Source organism: Canis lupus, chromosome 26, assembly GCF_011100685.1.
Source record: "Canis lupus familiaris isolate Mischka breed German Shepherd chromosome 26, alternate assembly UU_Cfam_GSD_1.0, whole genome shotgun sequence".
NCBI classification, from domain to species: domain Eukaryota; kingdom Metazoa; phylum Chordata; class Mammalia; order Carnivora; family Canidae; genus Canis; species Canis lupus.
Window position 1 is genome coordinate 34,175,203 of NC_049247.1, and position 17,728 is coordinate 34,192,930.

Sequence of the window (17,728 nt, forward strand, 5' to 3'; positions counted from 1 at the left end):
TTTTAATAAATTTATTTTTTATTGGTGTTCAATTTGCCAACATAGATATACAAATTTTGCATCTCGTTGTCTCATTTGGTTAGAATAGAGTTTACCTAGCAGTCACTTTTAAAGCATTTCTGTGTCCAGAAACCTTACTGTAGCACATCTTCTGTTTACAGATAATGCAAGTGGGCTACAGAGCATTTATGTGCTTTTCCAAGGTGCTAAAAGCTAGCAAGTATTGACCCCAGACAGTCTGTCCCCCAAGGCCACGTCCAGAGCCACAACACTGGCTGCTTCTTCCCAAATGTGGTGTCACACATTACATCTTGGACCAAGAACTATTCCATTTATCCCAAATTCCCCAAATGTGGTCATGGTCGTCACTGGAAACTCACACAAGTTAAGGGAAAGGTGCTGCCATCAATGGAAGAAAAACCCAAAGAGTTCCTAACTCATATAGTGTGAATTATGTAAGGAATTCACATTTGCATACAAAGACTAACATGTTTGACAATGTATTTACATAAGGTTATACAATAATCAAGTATAGACATATTCCCAGTGAAAAAAATAACCCTGAAATATTTATTTGATCTTCTGACCAGACTTGGACTGACAATTTCTGTCCTGCCCATTTCATACAGCCCCTGGCTTGTTTTTATTTCGATGACTTAGATCCTTTACCTTCTGAATAAGACTGGGTTTCTCTCTCTCACCAAATGCCAGCCATGCATTTGGGGACTGCTCTTGATAGACCGATTACGATGAAGTGAAGTAATTTCAGGAGGAAACAGTGGCTGAGGGAGCCATGGTCTCTATGGTAAATTGTCCTAATGAAAGCAGTGATGGAGAGCGAAACTCGTTAATGACTTCAGTGGGCATTACCAGACCATGCTGTTGGAACATCTTAACCAAATTACATAACCCAATTAATAGTGACACTAGGGCATCATAAAATATGTCTTGCTTCCTCCATGGTAAAATCTGAATTTCTAAATGGTAATGCTGACAGAGTAATCCTGAGAGTATATCCTATTCTTGAGTTGGAAATGATGTACTCACCATGCCCTTGAGTTTACTCAGTTCCTTCTGTTTTTTGTCAGTCATAACCAAGTCCTCATTTTTGTTGACTCCCATTTGGGACATTTGAGACAACACAGCTTAGAGTGTGGTCCCATTGATCTTGTAAGTCTCAGTGTCAAACCCCTTTTCTTTGGGATGAGAGCATCCAAATGTAAAGCAAGGACTTCCTGTCTTCAGAAATTACACTTATGTGTATTTTCCTGGAAATGAATGTTCCAAAGATCAACCGAAAAGATGAGAATAGTCCCTCTGCCACTGTTTGCGATGAGCAAATTGGAAGTAAAATATTTGTGCAACATGAAATTTAAAGAGAGCACAGAGCCCCTTTGAATGAGAGGCCAGGTTGCTTGGAACTAAGCAACTGATTCAGTGTGTGTGTGTGTGTGTGTGTGCGCGCGTGCGTGTCTTACATGTACAAATACAAGCTTCTAAATGAGAGAATCCAGATGAATTTTGATATCCAAATTGATAGCAGAGGAACTTTGAGCACAATAGAGGTTTCAGGAAATCTGAAACTCTTTCCTGACCTTTCTGCATGATTATTTGGACACCAGGGTATTTCAGAACTACCGTGGAACCAGTGGATGACTGTGAGCACCTTTTACATTCTCAACCCTGGGCTCAAGGATCCTGTGTGCCTCCAGTAAATTTAATTTAGGCCAGTGTATCTACACTGATAGCTGGGATAAGGATTCTAGCATATTTCTGTCCGTAAAATTGTGACATTTCATATGACTACTTTTATCCTTAATGAGAATGTACTTCATGATAACGTATACCAGTAAGACCAGGCCTCTCTGAATATTTAGGGGAAGCCAGGAGATTCTCAACTGTTGTTTGATTAGAGGGAAAGAATAGGAATGAGTTTCCAAATATATTGCTGCTGAAATAATGATACTATAATGATTAAAGGTGTATCAATTTTGCCAGTACGTTTTGCCAGGCACTTATTTTAAGCAATTACCATAAGTTATTTCATGTATCCTTGCTGTCATAAATCTATGAGGTGGTGATACTTACTGATATTCCTATTTATGTAAACTGAGGTACCAAAGTTAATAATCTGTTCCACACTAAGTTACTATTTAAGACCAAAGTTAGAATTTGAAATTATATTTTTCTAACTCCAAAGCATGTGCTGTTAACCTTTACTATATTAGGAATCAATTGTTTTAACATCAGAAAACACTCCCCCAAAAGAGTTGAAATGACTAATACTAAGAATTTAATGGGTTATTTCTTCTATCCATTTTCCATGAAAGAGGATAGTCCATAGCACCTCAAATATATTGAGTGATTACAATATGTCAAATACTCTGCTAGATGATAGAATAATTCACTGATAAGCATAGGCGGCTGGTAAGGAAGTAGCTGTGTGAAAATTCTAAGGTGACACAAAAGTACTTGTGGTTTTTGATATTATAAATATCTGGAGTCTGAGGTCTTTGAGTTTTATCTCTTCATGTGCAATTTGACTAAGTCATGAAGGACCTTGGAACATATCTTGCTATTATTAGGATATTGGCATAATCTCGCTCCATGATTGTTCCTCAGTGAAGGCAACTGGATGGTTGGCATATAGAATTCTAACAGAAATTATAATCAGTTGGAGGCAACTGAAAGTCTTCCCCTATCTTCTCTTTCCATTACTCCTCTTTCTCTATTATGTTAACCTATCCATCGTCTTCCATGATAAATCCTACAGAATCTCAAAATCCTACAAAACTGGCCTATCACTTTCTTTACCTTATTGGTAGACTTTCACATATGGAAGGGGAAGCCATTTTACCTCTCCCTCTCTAGGTTTTTGACTGAGACCCCTTTTAATAAAATTACAAAATAAAAAACAGAAATTAATTACAAAGATATGAGACTCAAAGGCAGCCAGGAAGTTGAGGCTTATATATCTGCTATCCTAGACTAAAGAAAGGGACAGGGGTTTGGGACCTCAAAGAGGGGGAATAAATTAACAGGATAATGTGACGAAGAAATTTTTGATAAACAATGTTTGCTTTGACATGCAGATAAGTCTTTTAAATGAAAAAGTTATCTCTGATAATAAGTCTATATAGGCCTTACTATCCTGGTATAGGTCCTTTCTAAATTCTTTTATATTGTTGAAAGGAAGGTAAAAAGCCTTTCCTGACTCTTCTGGGTCTCCGTTGCTTTCACCTCTTCATGCCCAAGTGGGGTATCCTGAGGTGGCACTTCCTGTCCCCTTATGCACTTCTACGGAGGTACCATTAATGAACCTGTCTTTAGTCAATTAATTTCTTGTTCATTCCTTCCCCATTACTTATATATGAGAATGATATTTCAAATATTAAAAAAGAAAAAAAAAGATTAAGTTATAGAAGGTTTTTTTTTTTTTTTAAGTTTTGTAAATTTGGCTGAAGCCATAAATCCCTGCATTCAATAAAAGATTGCTGAGACTCAATTATGTTCTAGAAAATTTGCCCTGGGGATGCACTCTTGGGGAATAGAAGATCTGTCAGTGAGGAATAAGATATTCATAAACTGGTAGAAGAAGGCAGAGTTATGAGAGTATATATCAGGGAACCTGAGGGTTAGAAATGGTTTCTTTGAGGAAGTAAGGCATGCACCAAAATCTAACGGATATGCACGTGAATGATGGGCTGAGAGTAAAGATTAGAAACAAGAAATACTGCAATATGGAAAGGTCTTGAGGTAGCTCAGGATGGAGCATAGAATGATTAAGGACAAGAAACAAATCTGTCTGGAATGTTGAAAGCAAAGTGAAGGCATAGAAACAGATGAGGCAGGAGAGGAGGGGAGGCCATATCACACAGGACCTGGTGGGTCATGCAGAGGATTGTAGGGAGGGCATTAAAAAAAAAAAAAAAAAGTTTTAACCTACAAGCAATGGCAAATCATGAAAAGGTAAGCAGGACGTTTTTCCTTATAAAAGATCACTGTGGATAAAGATAAAAAATTAAAGAGCAGGGGCTGATTGCCCATAGGGAACGTAGTTAGCCAAACCTGTTTGATTAGCAAGAGATTGGATCAGTGTTTTGATACTGGAGACTGACGCAGTAGGGAGATATGAAAAGTTTCTTTACACTTTTATTTTTTTTTCTGTAAGAATTAAAATTCAAGACTTGTTGATGGGGATCCCTGGGTGGCGCAGTGGTTTGGCGCCTGCCTTTGGCCCAGGGCGCGATCCTGGAGACTCGGGATCAAATCCCACGTCGGGCTCCCGGTGCATGGAGCCTGCTTCTCCCTCTCCCTATGTCTCTGCCTCTCTCTCTCTCTCTCTCTCTCTCTCTCTCTCTCTCTCTGTGTGTGACTATCATAAGTAAATAAAAATAAAAATAAAAAAAAAGACTTGTTGATGGACTCAGTCCAGGCACATGAGCGAAATGGGTAGGCTCAAAGCTGGCTGCCTGGTTTCTGGTCTGTAGAGCGTGATCCAGAAGTATGCTAGTCATTGAAGCAATGCAAATGGAAGAGGCCAGGTTTGGGCTCAGGATAGCAGTACATTTAGGGCACTTTTCAAATTGCAAGTATAGGTATCTCCCGGAAGTAGGACTCAATCTCAGAAGAGAGCTCTACGGTAAATACAATAGGCAAGTGAATGATACAATCATGGCAATGATGTATAAATATACACCAAAACCAAGAAGTAATGAAGTTGTATTGAAATTTTATTGAAAACACATTGATTGGCCTTAAAAGGACTTTTTAAAAAATATTTTATTTATTTATTCATGAGAGACACACAGAGAGAGAAACAGAGAGAGAGACAGAGACACAGGCAGAGGAAGAAGCAGGCTTCATGCAGGGAGCCTGATGTGGGACTTGATCCTGGGACAGCAGGATCACGCCCTGGGCTGAAGGCAGGTGACAAACTGCTGAGCCACCTAGGGATCCCCAAAAAGACATTTTGAAAATAGGCTAAGGTGGAAATGGGATTTCCCTGCCTCTTATAACTCCGTGGCAAGGCATGAGGATGTTTGGACAATTTGGGATTATTGCCTTTCTGCGACCCATCTGTGGCATGCTCTGAGCTCCAGGCTGGAATAGGACCAGCGTATCACAGATTTAGTGCCTTTGAAACCAAAGCATTATGTATTTTTCTACTACTACTTTTTAGGTCTTAAATCCAACTTGTTGCATGACATTATTTAAAAATAAATGACTTATTTTTAGCTTGATGACGAATTGGCGGAAATATATCACCCAGGCATTTGTATTCATAGCCTGCATTTCACAATAAATTGGTTATGGGAATCAGGTAGGGGCCTGAGAGGTTAGAAATTTGAGGCATGAAAAACAATGAATTTGTGATTTAACCAGGACAGTCAAGGATGAAATTAAATAGATTAGGGAAGTCCATTTCCAAGGTTCAAGAGTCATCAGCTAACCTGCTTTTCATGTGGCAGACAAATTATCCACAGGCCGTAGAGAACACTATCATCCAGCCCCCAATCTGCTTTCTAGTCTTCATTTTGATGCCCATTTGGAAATTTTGCATACACCGCACAACCCTGACTATCCCATCCAAAACTATTTTCTTTTCAAGACAAGTCTGAATATACTTCATTAATGAAAATATTTTTGTACATTTCAAAACTAATTAATCACACTTTCATGAACGCATCATTCCAAAACAAACATTTTAGCTGCTGTGAACAATGTTATTAATGGATTATTTTTAGATATCTGACTAATCTCTCTTCATTAACGTTGTCAGTCTTTAAAAAATTAGATCACTTTGGGTTTGATCTCAAATAAATAAAGTATTTGTTAGATATGAGAATATCTTACTGGGGTTGGAGGAACGTGGAGGCTGCTGGAAGAGGAAAACTTAGGGAAAGTCTCCTGATGCAAGCTGAATGGGAGGAACCACAGCTGAGCCTCTACATTGGTGAGGACGCAGTGAGAAGGGAGACTTCTGGGCAGCTCTCAAGGAAGATGTTCAAATGAGAGTTTCTAGCTGGGGAGACTGCAGTTCAGGAAAAATCAACCACATTCTGTTAAGACCATCTCTTAAGAATTGGTTGCTAAGATTGCGTGTGATAAATATGATGGTTACTAATGTTCTAAGATGAATATGATGGCAATTTGGTCTGAAAGAGTTCTTGTGAGGAAGACACACCCATCTGTACAGTGGTGTCATTTACCCAGTGGAACATAGTGTGCACCGAGGAATACAGTGAGAGGCATTATTTTGATCTAGACTAAAGACAAGGAAGATTTTCTGGAAGAGAGATGCCAGGTTTTTGAAAAGAGAAATAGAAGTCAAGCCAGAGGGATCCCTGGGTGGCGCAGCGGTTTGGCGCCTGCCTTTGGCCCAGGGCGTGATCCCGGAGACCCGGGATCGAATCCCACATCGGGCTCCTGGTGCATGGAGCCTGCTTCTCCCTCTGCCTGTGTCTCTGCCTCCCTCTCTCTCTCTAACTATCATAAATAAATAAAAAAAAATTAAAAAAAAAAAAAAAAAGAAGTCAAGCCAGAGAGAAAGAGGAGGAAAGGCATTTGAGCAGATGGCACCGCAAACATGAGTTGGGTTGGTGGCGGCTAAAGCATGGACCACGTGGAGGGGCGAGGGGGTTAGGGAGGGGGCTGGGAGGTGGGGAGTCACACTTGGCTTAGATGAGCAGAGAAAGGGTATGCACACATTTAATGATACCCAACTGGTGAAGGAATAGTCTGGAAAAGTAACTACTCTCTAAAGGACAAAGAGGAGAGATGTTTGGTAATGCGAGAACTGCTTCTGGTAAGAACCGGTCAGGTTTCCTTTATTGTCTTCTGCACAAATGGCCTCTACCTGTTTGCATATCCCATTTCCACTCTCCCCATGCATTGTCTCTTTTTGCTTTTAATCATTTATGGCATCAGTGAACTGATTAAGGAATTGCCTCCACATAGACCGCATTGTACGACACCCGTGTGGTTGTTTATGCATCTTTGTTGTAGCTGGTCTCTAACCTTTTTCACCTGAGACCCTTAAAGAGCGGAGCTGTTGATTTTGTATTCCCATGTTCAGCACAGAGTAATTCATCTAAAAAAATCTGACTAAGTGGATGACTAATGCTCGAATGTATAGAGGGCTACAAAACTAGATGAAAAAAAATATTGCGATAACATGAAGTGAAAGACAGATTCTGAATGGGGATGTGGGCAAGTTCGATGAAATAGGAGAAATCTCAATTTACCAATAGTTGCAGAGCTTTGCTGGGCAGAAGAGAGGTAGAAATGAATTCAGGTAACAGAACTTCCCTAAACATATAAAGTATGGCTCAGCAAGAGTGAGGGCTCTGATATACCTCAAAGGCCACAAGCCTAATTGTATGTAAACCGTGTTGACACCCGACATCTTTTGAAACATTATCTTAAACCATTTAGATTTGAAGAGCTTTAAATGGTATCCTATGAAAGTTTCCTTTACTCCAAAGGAAATATACAAGGTTTTGTGCAGAAAAGTACCATTATTCTACCTTTGATTTGGGAGCATGGAAGTAATTCTCATGGGATGAATAGATGAACATGGGGGCATCTGGGTGGCTCAATGGTTGAGCATCTGCCTTTGGCTCAGGTCCTGATCCCAGGGTCCTGGGATGGAGTCCCTGAGTCCCGCTGGGAGCCTGCTTCTCCCTCTGCCTATGTCTCTGCCTCTTTCTGTGTCACCCATGAATAAATACATAAAATCTAAAAAAAAAAAAAAAAAAAAGATGAAAACAGAGTGATAACAAAGCTTCTGGGAGGTGGTGAGGGAATCATTGCAAGAGTAAGGGTGACAAAAAATATGTGTTGGGGGTAGAGGAAGGAGGAGGAGTGTAAAGAGTATGAGATATTTTAGATCTAAAAATGTTGTGACTTGGAATTCCTTGAATATTGATAAGGATGCAAAGAAAAACCCCGGAGATCTCTGAGATTAAGCTTCCCATGAGAGAGCATGTTCCTTACAGTATAGAACAGTGTTTTCCAAAGGCTTTATTGTTCATGTACCTGTGCATAATAAATAGGATTCGAATGAGTGAATGAACAAATGAATGCATGAATAAATAAACTTGGGATCTTCCAAATTATACACGTATCTGGGTGGCTTTAAGCAAATCTGGTTTATGCTGCAGCCGCAGGGAGTGTGCCATGGACATGGAGCTGCATCACACGACCCCATCAGGCTCACTGAGGATACCTCCTTGGGGGTCACTTTATGCCTCAGAAGTGTACATTTGACATCTCGCAGGCCAAGCCTTCACAGGTTAATTATTATGAATACTATAGCTCATTGTACTATTTATATGTTCATCATCATGAGATTCTTGACAAGGTATTAGCAGCAATTGGCAGGCACTATCCTTAAGGCTCGTTCGGCCGAGGGATGATAGACTGTTCACAAGGATTTTGTATTTACCTTTTCACAGGAAACATATAAATGGGCTTTATAGTATTTTCAAGTCTATCCATAATAAAGTTTGGAGACGCTAATGACGTATATTATCAAGTTAATTGTTAATATGACATTAGGATGGGAAAATCTGATAGAAGGTTTCTATGTATTTCTTTTCCACAAGTCATTATGTGATGTATCTGTTGTTATATAGTGCTATTTATATCTTTCAATCCACACTAAATATATACATATATTCTTTCTTCCTTTCTTTCTTCCATTTTTCTGATCTGCTTCCATTGATGACTCTATACTTTTGACTCCAGACTGGCAATATGAGGGTAAGATGACAAAAATAAAAATGCCAAACAACCTCATGAACATTGCTTGTCTGTCTTTGTTTTATTCTCTTTAGAACATTATTAAAATTCTATTCACTCCCTTTAATTAGACCCTTTATCACAATTAAAGTCCAATTATGTTTGTTTCTGTTGTGAAGCTTTAATTACAATTTATCCTTGTTAATCATTCCTTTATGTTATTTCTTTGGGTTAAATTACCATCCCATTATCTCTGTCCTGAAGGACCTCTGCTCTCCAGTGGTCTGTGCTGGTGTTTTCTCAGTAAGATTCGAGTAGTTTTGTGGTGTACAAAGTGATTGTGTTATGACATTGTAAGGAATCTTTGTGGTTCTCATGAACATGTCTTTAGGTTAAAAAAAATATTCAAAGTAAAGTAATGATTCATATTGATTTGATGGTAGGATTTTGGATTTTGCTTTTTTAAGCATCAACACGTATCTCAATGAATTTCATCTCAGGGTGAGTCCCTGTGGTCGTTCCTTCTTACCTTTGGTTGTTTTCTCTCTTTAGATTGCAAACTAGCTAGGGGAGGACCGCCAGCGACCATAGTTGCTATCGATGAAGAGAGTCGGAATGGTAAGTGAGCTTCGTGTTTTCCCAGCGACTTGGCTGAGAGGGATTTCTCCTTTTAATCCTAGATCTGTTACGTGTGGAAGTGAAGGCTGAAACCCAAATACACAAAGAGTACTCCCTTAACGTCTTCCCTGTTGGAGTTTAAATTAGGCCATATGCTGGAAATGCTTTACCTGGATAATAAACAAGAACCTTCTCCGTGACTAGAAAGGTTGTTTGCTCTTGATTGTAAAAGGAATATTATACCCAGGGTCAGTCCAGGAGTACATCCAGATATGGCGGGGGCTGTTCTTTGTCAATAGGTTGAGTTGACTCTCATGCAAACATCTAGTCACCTGAGTAGGACACACTGCATTCCTCCAGAAGAAGCGGACTGAAGGTAAGCCTTCCACCACCAGCCTACACTGGTGGCAACCTGGTGAGGATTAAGCCCCATAGCCCCTAGGCATGGTGATTTGGGGGTGGTTGACGGGAAAACTGAAAATTCTTGGGAACAGAGAACCTGACAAAAGGCCTGAGAGCAGAGGAAGAAGCTCGAGTGTTGGTTCAGGTTGTCTGGCATAATTAGCAACTAATACCGAATCCATATTACATTCTTCAAGAAGTCCTTTTCCTTATCAAAACCAAAATAAATACAATTGGTGTTTTGTTCTACAACTCTCTCCTAGCCTCTTTTATCTTTAATGTGAAAGCGTTCACAGATTCTTCTCTTCTGTTAGGCTGCAGTAAATGGTATCTCTGGACTCCTTGTTTCTACTTCAAAATACTCTAAGTGTGCGAGTGTGCTCTAAGGCTCAGTTTGTCTATGAATTCTGTAATGGACCTTCCATTGGGTCTGTTCCATTTGTGCTTTCCATCTGTTTGAAAGAGTCTGTCTTAGAGTTTTATATGATATATAAAATTCATAAAATACATAAAAATTTATAAAATACAAATAAATTATACATAATATATAATTTATATGTATTATATATACATATATAATATATAGTTATATAAATTATATATAATATATACTTATATAAAATACAAATAATTAGTATATAATATTAATTTATATATAAATATATAATATATATTATTATATATTTATATATAAATATATAATATATATTATATATAAAATTTATAAGATATATAAAAGTTATACAATTATATTTATACATATATATGTGTGTGTATATATATATAATTTTAAAAGAAATGACATCAAGCAGATTATTAGAGAATGTTATTTTTTTTTCCTGGAATTTAACCTACATATATTTTGAAGGCTTGTATGACATATGTGATACCTTTATTGTGCAGTGTTTAGAGGCATTCCTTTACTCCTTAGAAGAGTTGGCTTTTTTTTTTTTTCTTCCTGCATATGCTTTGGAATCAGACAAAAATGTCCATAGCATTGTGGCCTCTGTTTAAACAAAATTAGTTATCTATAATAAATTTTAGCAACATTAAAAAAAATCACAAAAACTTGGGTGTTCTCATTATTTTTTAAAGAGCGAGGTAAGGGTGCCTGGGTGGCTCAGTCTATTAAGCCTTCAGCTCAGGTCGTGATATCAGGATCCTGGGATTGAGCCCCACTGCCAGGCTCCCCACTCAGCAGGGAGTCTGCTTCTCATTCTGCCCTTCTTCACCCCATGCTCACTCTCTCAAGTGCTCTCTCCCAAACAAACAAATAAATAAAATCTTTTTTTTTTTTTAAAGATTTTATTTATTTATGAGAGAGAGAGTGAGCATGAGGCAGAGACACAGGCAGAGGGAGAAGAAGGCTCCATGCAGGGAGCCTGACGTGGGACTCAATCCCAGGTCTCCAGGATCACACCCTGGGCTGAAGGCAGCGCTAAACCACTGAGCCACACGGGCTGCCCAATAAAATCTTTTTTAAAAAAGCCAGTCTTCACTGAGCATGAAAGCATATACAGTTAACAAGTTATTATGAAGCATTTGGATAAATTGGAAGTAAATTTCATGTGGGTCTACAGAAAATGAAAAAAATACAGAAAATTTTCTGTCCCACATGTAGAAAATTGTGGTTTATCTATCATTAACTATTTTTCAAATACAAATCTATATTTCAAAAACAAATCTGTATTTTCTAAATGTTCTATAAGGAAGATAGTTTGAATTTTTAAGCAGAGACTAAAAAGAAAATAAAAAATGATTGAAGGCCACACTCTCTATTTTAGTTTCTTTATTGTTCACGACTTAACTTGAACCTATAAGTAGAGTTAAACTAAAACAGTTCTTGCTAAATAATTTTGTTTTAGTATGTGATGCTATACAAGGCTTGTTTTGCCAAACAGGTGATAATATCCACAGTAATGATGATATTTTACCTCCTTGTTATGATGCATCCCACTTTTCAAAGGACCAGGAGCTCTGCAGAGATATGCCATAGAGTGCTTTATGGTGCATGTGGTAAACGTTCAATATTTGTGTTTTAGAAGAATGTGACATGATACAGTGTAGTAACGTTGTGTTCTTTAATTGGCATATTTTGTAGAAACTGCCAACTCCTCAGCATCCTGCCAAATTCGTTTGAGTTGAGAAATATAAATACTTGTCTAGAGACTAAATGTTTGCATTTTTATTTTACATTAAGTTTCTAAAAATATGATGATCAAGTGAACCTCTGCCAGAGATTATAATGTAGTGTGCAGTCATCCTTGTCTTGAAAATCCGAAGGAAGCAATGCATGAAAATGTGTTTCATATTTTTCTTCAAGCAATCTATGAAACTTCCAATAAGACAGTTAATTCTGACCCTGCTCTTAAACGCTCTTAATTTCTCTTTCTCTGAATCTTTTAATTGGTTGTAATAAAGGGGGATATTAATTTTACCAATAAAATACACATCAATTTTAAAGGTTCTGGGACTTCTTAAAAGAAAGGCAGAGGAGTGCCTAGGTGGCTCCATTGGTTAATCATCCAACTCTTGGTTTTGGATCAGGTCATGATCTCAGAGTCATGAATTAGAGCCCCCCCATCAGGCTCTACACTCAATATGGAGTCTGCTTGAGATTCTCTCTGTCTCCTTCTCCCTCTGCCCCTCCCCACCACTTGTGTGCTTTCTCTCTCTCTCAAATAAAATAAGCAAAATCGTAAAAAAAAAAAAAATAAGGCAGAGCAAATCCTTTATTAAGCCAAGATAGTAAGTTCATTGCATGTCAACTTGCCTTTGGTTTACTTTATTGATGTCTATAGGTAAATAATCTACTAAAGTAGATCACCCACTAAAGTACAGCTTTTAATAGCTTAGGTTTTTTTTTAAGATTTTATTTATTTATTCATGAGAGACGCAGAGAGAGAGAGAGAGAGGCAGAGACACAGGCAGAGGGAGAAGCAGGCTCCATGCAGTGAGCCTGATGTGGGACTCGATCCTGGGTCTCCAGGACCACACCCTGGGCTGAAGGTGGCACTAAACCACTGAGCCACTCAGGGCTGCCCAATAGCTTAGGTTTTTTTTTTTTTTTAATTATACTTCATTTTCTTATATTGTAGTACATTTATATAATGTCCGTTATTTGTCACACTCATCTACATAATTCATAATTTTTAGACTCTATGGGATGGGAACACTTCCTCTTTGTAAATGTGTACATTCAAATACTTAGCATTTATGCTAAATGCATCTGCATAGACATGTATATGTGAAAGAATTAAAACTGTAACCGGTGGAGATCCATAAACTTCTTTGTGAGTCTGGGCCCTATTAGATGCTTCCCCTCTTTGATCATTATTCTCAATAGCATACTGATAACAGATTCGTTATCTCACCCGTGATCTGAACCAGGAGTTCATTTTCTTCAAAACTGTTGGAAAATCAGCTTATGTTTTAAGGATGGAAAGTCAACACATAAATAGACACACAGTGGCTCCTGACCAACCACCTGAAGACTCACGAGCCCGTATGTAGAAACTTTTCAGTGTGTAATTACATTTAGAGAGGAGAACACATACAGAGAAACAGACCTAGGACGTAGTCTCTTGTTCAGTAAAATGAAAGTATCTAAAAATCCCTTCTGGAAAACTTATGTCCACACAAAAGCCTACAGGTGGTTGTTTATAACAACTTTATCTCTGATTTCTGAAACTTGGAAGTGACCTAGGTGTCCTTTAGTAAGTGAATGGATAAACTGGTATATCCAGACAAATTCAGTGTGAAAAGGAAAGAGCTGTTAAACCATAAAAGACATGGAGGGGTGCTTTTTAAAAAAAATAATTTAAAAATAGTATAATTAACATATAGTTATATTAGATTCAGGGGATATTTAGCTCTTTTATACATTACTCAGGACTCATCAAAATAATGTTAATTCCCACCATCAATTTAACCCATCCTCGCAGCCTCTTTCCCTCTGCCAACCATCAGTGTGTTCTCTACAAATAAGAGTGATTTTTTTTGTTTCTTTTGTTTGCTTGTTGGTTTCCTAAATTCCACATGAGTGAAATCATATGGTATTTATCTTTCTCTGACTTATTTCACTTAGCATTAAACTCTCTAGATCCATCATTTTTTTATGGCTGAGAAATATCCCATTGTATGTATACCACATCTTTATGTCATCCATCAGGGCACACTTGGGTTACTTCTGTATTTGAACTATGCAGTAAACACACAGGTGCATTTGTCTTTTTGAATTAACATTTTGGTATTCTTTGGGTAGAGAGTCAATAGTGAAATATTAATCCACGTGCTGAATCACATGGTAATTCTATTTTTCATTTTTTGAGCAATCCCCATACCGTTTCCTACTATGGCTGCATCAGTTTTAATCCCCACCAATAGTGCATGAGGGTTCCTTTTCCTCCACACCCTCGCCAACATCTGTTGTTTCTTGTGTGTGTGTGTGTGTGTGTGCACGCGCACGTGTGTGTGTTTATTTTAGCTATTCTGATGCATATCAGCTGATACCTTATTGTGGTTTTAGTTTGCATTTCCCTGATGATGAATTATGGTGACCATCTTTTCATGTGTGTGTTGGCCATCTGGATGCCTTCTTGGGATAAATGTCTGCTTATATCTTCTGCCTATTTTTTAATTGGATTTTTTAAGTATTTTGGATACTACACTGTATTGGATATATTATTTACAAATATCTTCTCTCATTCAGTAGGTTTTCTGTTTTTTTTTTTTTTTTTGATTATTTCCTTCATGTGTAGAAGGTTTTCCTTTTGATGTAGTCCCAATACTTTATTTTTGCTTTTAGTTCCCTTGGTTTAGAAGACATATCTAGAAATATGTTGCCACAGAGGATGTCAGAGAAATTATTGCCTGTGTTCTTTTCTAGGAATTTTATGGTTTTGGGTCTCATATTTAGGTCTTTAATCCACTTTGAATTTATTTTGGGGTATAGTGTAATAAAATGGTCTAGGTCTCTAGAGTTTGAAAGTAGCAGCCAACAAAGAAAGCCACAGATGACTTAATGAGGAAGTTCCCTTTTGGTTCTCAGGGAACATTCCACAGCCAGGGTATTAGTGAGGTTGAGGATTTTATAGATCCCTACATGCTTCCTGGAAGGTAGAGGAGGTAAAACACAGGAGTGATGACTTTAGTTGGTTGCTCCTTCCCCAGAACTGCTTTAGTCCAAGTATGTAGTTAGGGGAGGGATGGAAGGGATGGAGAGATTGGTCCTTCACTTGAAACAGTTATGGTAGGGGGGTATTCAAGTTCCTCAGAATTCTTTTCCTTCCATTTCCCAAACTACTAGACTTGGAGGAAGAGGAGGTTATATTTATATGTTGATGGGTTTTTTTCCCCTTATGACTGTCAATTACATATACTTTAGTTAATAGGAAAGAATTAGTCAGACTCCACCCTGCACACCTCCAAACGATCCCAAGTGGAATTGCACACATGACTAGTAAAAGAGGTCTTGCACTCATGGACAGAAAAAAAAATCTTCGAGTAACTAACATGTTTTAATGAAAATTCCCAAAGTTTAAACCAAGTGTGATGTGATGAAAATCTTTGACATTCAAGTGTCCAGAACCACCCATTTTATCTATTTTTACTCATTCTTTTTCATTCTATAAAAAACAAAAGAATCTAAACTGGCTGAAGGTTTTTACGATCAGAAGAAAAAGAGTAGACTCTTTATAGAATAGCCCACGGTAGAAGCTGAAGAGAACCACAGATGTGAGACTGCAGGAGATATTCACGAGAGAGAGAACCTACTGAGGAACCTAGATGGCAGGTGTCAGGCAGCTGGGATGACTGTGTTCTTTTCAGGAAAAGCGAGAGACTCCCTAGAAGCCATGACTCCTGGGACTGCCTAGTAGATGCAAGATGTTTCAATAATTGTTTTCATAGATTCCTTGGCTTGTGTAAATATTTAAAGAAATGTTGTTAAACATTGCAATTCTTAGCCGGGCCTTTCCTTGGCTTATTTCAGAGTGCCAAAACTAGAACGGTGGTTTTATATGTCCCTAGATTTAATTATCTGTCTCACTGTTCCTGTCTGTCTCTGTCTCTGTCTCTGTCTCTGTCTCTGTCTCTCTCTCAGTTCTATGATAAATAACTATTTGGTTAATTTGGATAAGGGACATAATAACTGAGTATTGCCTACGTAAATCACGTACATATTAAAAAAATCTGAATTACAAGATGCCTTCTAAGATATTACGTTTTGAAAAATTGTATAGAGGTTTACTCATGAAAACAAGGGAAGAATTTAGTGATTATGTCTTATGAGAGAGCTAGTTTGAAATGTTTGTTTTAAACCACCACTTTATGTAGGCATTTTACCCCATCTCTTTTGTGCACTGTGGTCTCATTGCTAATGTAAGCGGTGTTTATCTCTTTCTTTGATGTCTTCATCACCAGATCCCAGGATAATTCTATGTCTGAACTATGGAAAAATTAAAAGGTACACTTAAAACAAGCAAAAGAGGGATGCTTTGGTGGCTCAGTGGTTGCACGTCTGCCTTTGCTCAGGTCATGATCCCGGGGTCCTAGGATTGGGTCCCACATAGGGCTCCCTGCAGGGAGTCTGCTTCTCCCTCTGCCTATGTCTCTGCCTCTCTCTGTGTCTCTCATGAATAAATAAATAAAATCTTTAGAAATAAAAAAAAATAAAACAAAAGAAAATATGAGTTTTTGCAGCCAATTACATACTGTATACTATGAAACATAGCAACTGTAGCAATGATAGAAATTCTGCAAAGATTAGGGTAAATTAACAGATGACTGCATGAGCTTATCAAATCTTGAAGTAAGACTAATAGTTTCTATGGAGTTATGAAGTATGATCAATGATGACATCAAGCAATCGATTTTAGCCAAATATGGCACTTTTGTGTTTTCTGGATAAATAGGAAAATATTTTTTTTTTGTTCTATAATTTATAACATTCTAACTTGATTCTTAACTGCCAAAGACATTATATATTTTATATGACATTAGTGGTTGTCTGGCTAGATTGCTGGTAAATGTTGCATAGGATCGAAGTCATGGTCACGGATTTCTTTATTGTCATCTTATTGTTTCCTTTCTCCAGTCTTCATCAAGTCATTCTTAGCTATTTCCAGTGTAAGATGTACCCAGATATGAGGAAAGAGATTTTTTTCCATAAATTATGAAAGAGTTCAATGAAAACTATCCAAAATGCATTTGCCAATGTCAGACCTATGTTGATGTAAAAAAAAAAAAAAAAATCATGTCCAATTCCTCATGTATTTTAATCCTCTTTTTATTGTGCCTATCAGACAACTGTCATAAGAGAAAACAATTTGGCTCTGCTCATTTCTGGTGAAGCTATCTATGCAATGATGCATCCTACTTCTTTTCATTTGTGCTAGAGTCATTTTCTAAAAGGTCAGCAGCTGCAAACCTCCTGTATATGTAACCGTGAAATGATAAGTAAATAGAAAAGTTACTAAGCATTAAGGAAATAGGTTGTTACTTATTTCCTCAAGTTAGCTAGAATTCTATTGACATTAAATCGTACATTGCAGCCCATTAATGATCTTTCTTTGCTTGTTTGTTGACTAGCACCGGATATGCAGTGGGGTTGCTGGAAGGACCTTAAAACAGAGGGTGGGAGAAATGCACAAAGTAGGTGGACTTCAGAAAGGCCAGCAAGCCAGGACACTTGGTATGAGGAAGGCAACTCTGTGAAAGCTAGCAGCCCATCATTTACTGTTTAAATTTCAGAATGCTAATGTTATTAACAATGATGAGAAGATTAGTGGAAAATAACCCCTGGGCTCTAAGGAGGTGAAAAGTACCTTTAAGGAAAAAAAATCTATTCTAATTGTATTTTTCCTTGTTGTTTAAATCCTTTATTTTAATCACATGTTTAATAAATCTGAATTATATAGAATTGAATTGTGTCATACTCATACAAACACAATCCCAAATGATG

At 37.7% G+C, this 17,728-nt stretch overlaps 1 protein-coding gene across 2 annotated transcripts in view; it reads left to right on the forward strand.

Moving 5' to 3' along the window:
* Positions 1-17,728, forward strand: part of PCDH15 (protocadherin related 15) — a 737,973-nt gene that overhangs the window by 100,445 nt on the left and 619,800 nt on the right. For both annotated transcript variants that reach the window (XM_038576025.1, XM_038576024.1), the window contains exon 2: positions 9,298-9,363. In XM_038576025.1, coding sequence (XP_038431953.1) covers positions 9,298-9,363 — 66 coding nt within the window. The remainder of the gene's footprint in view (positions 1-9,297; positions 9,364-17,728) is intronic.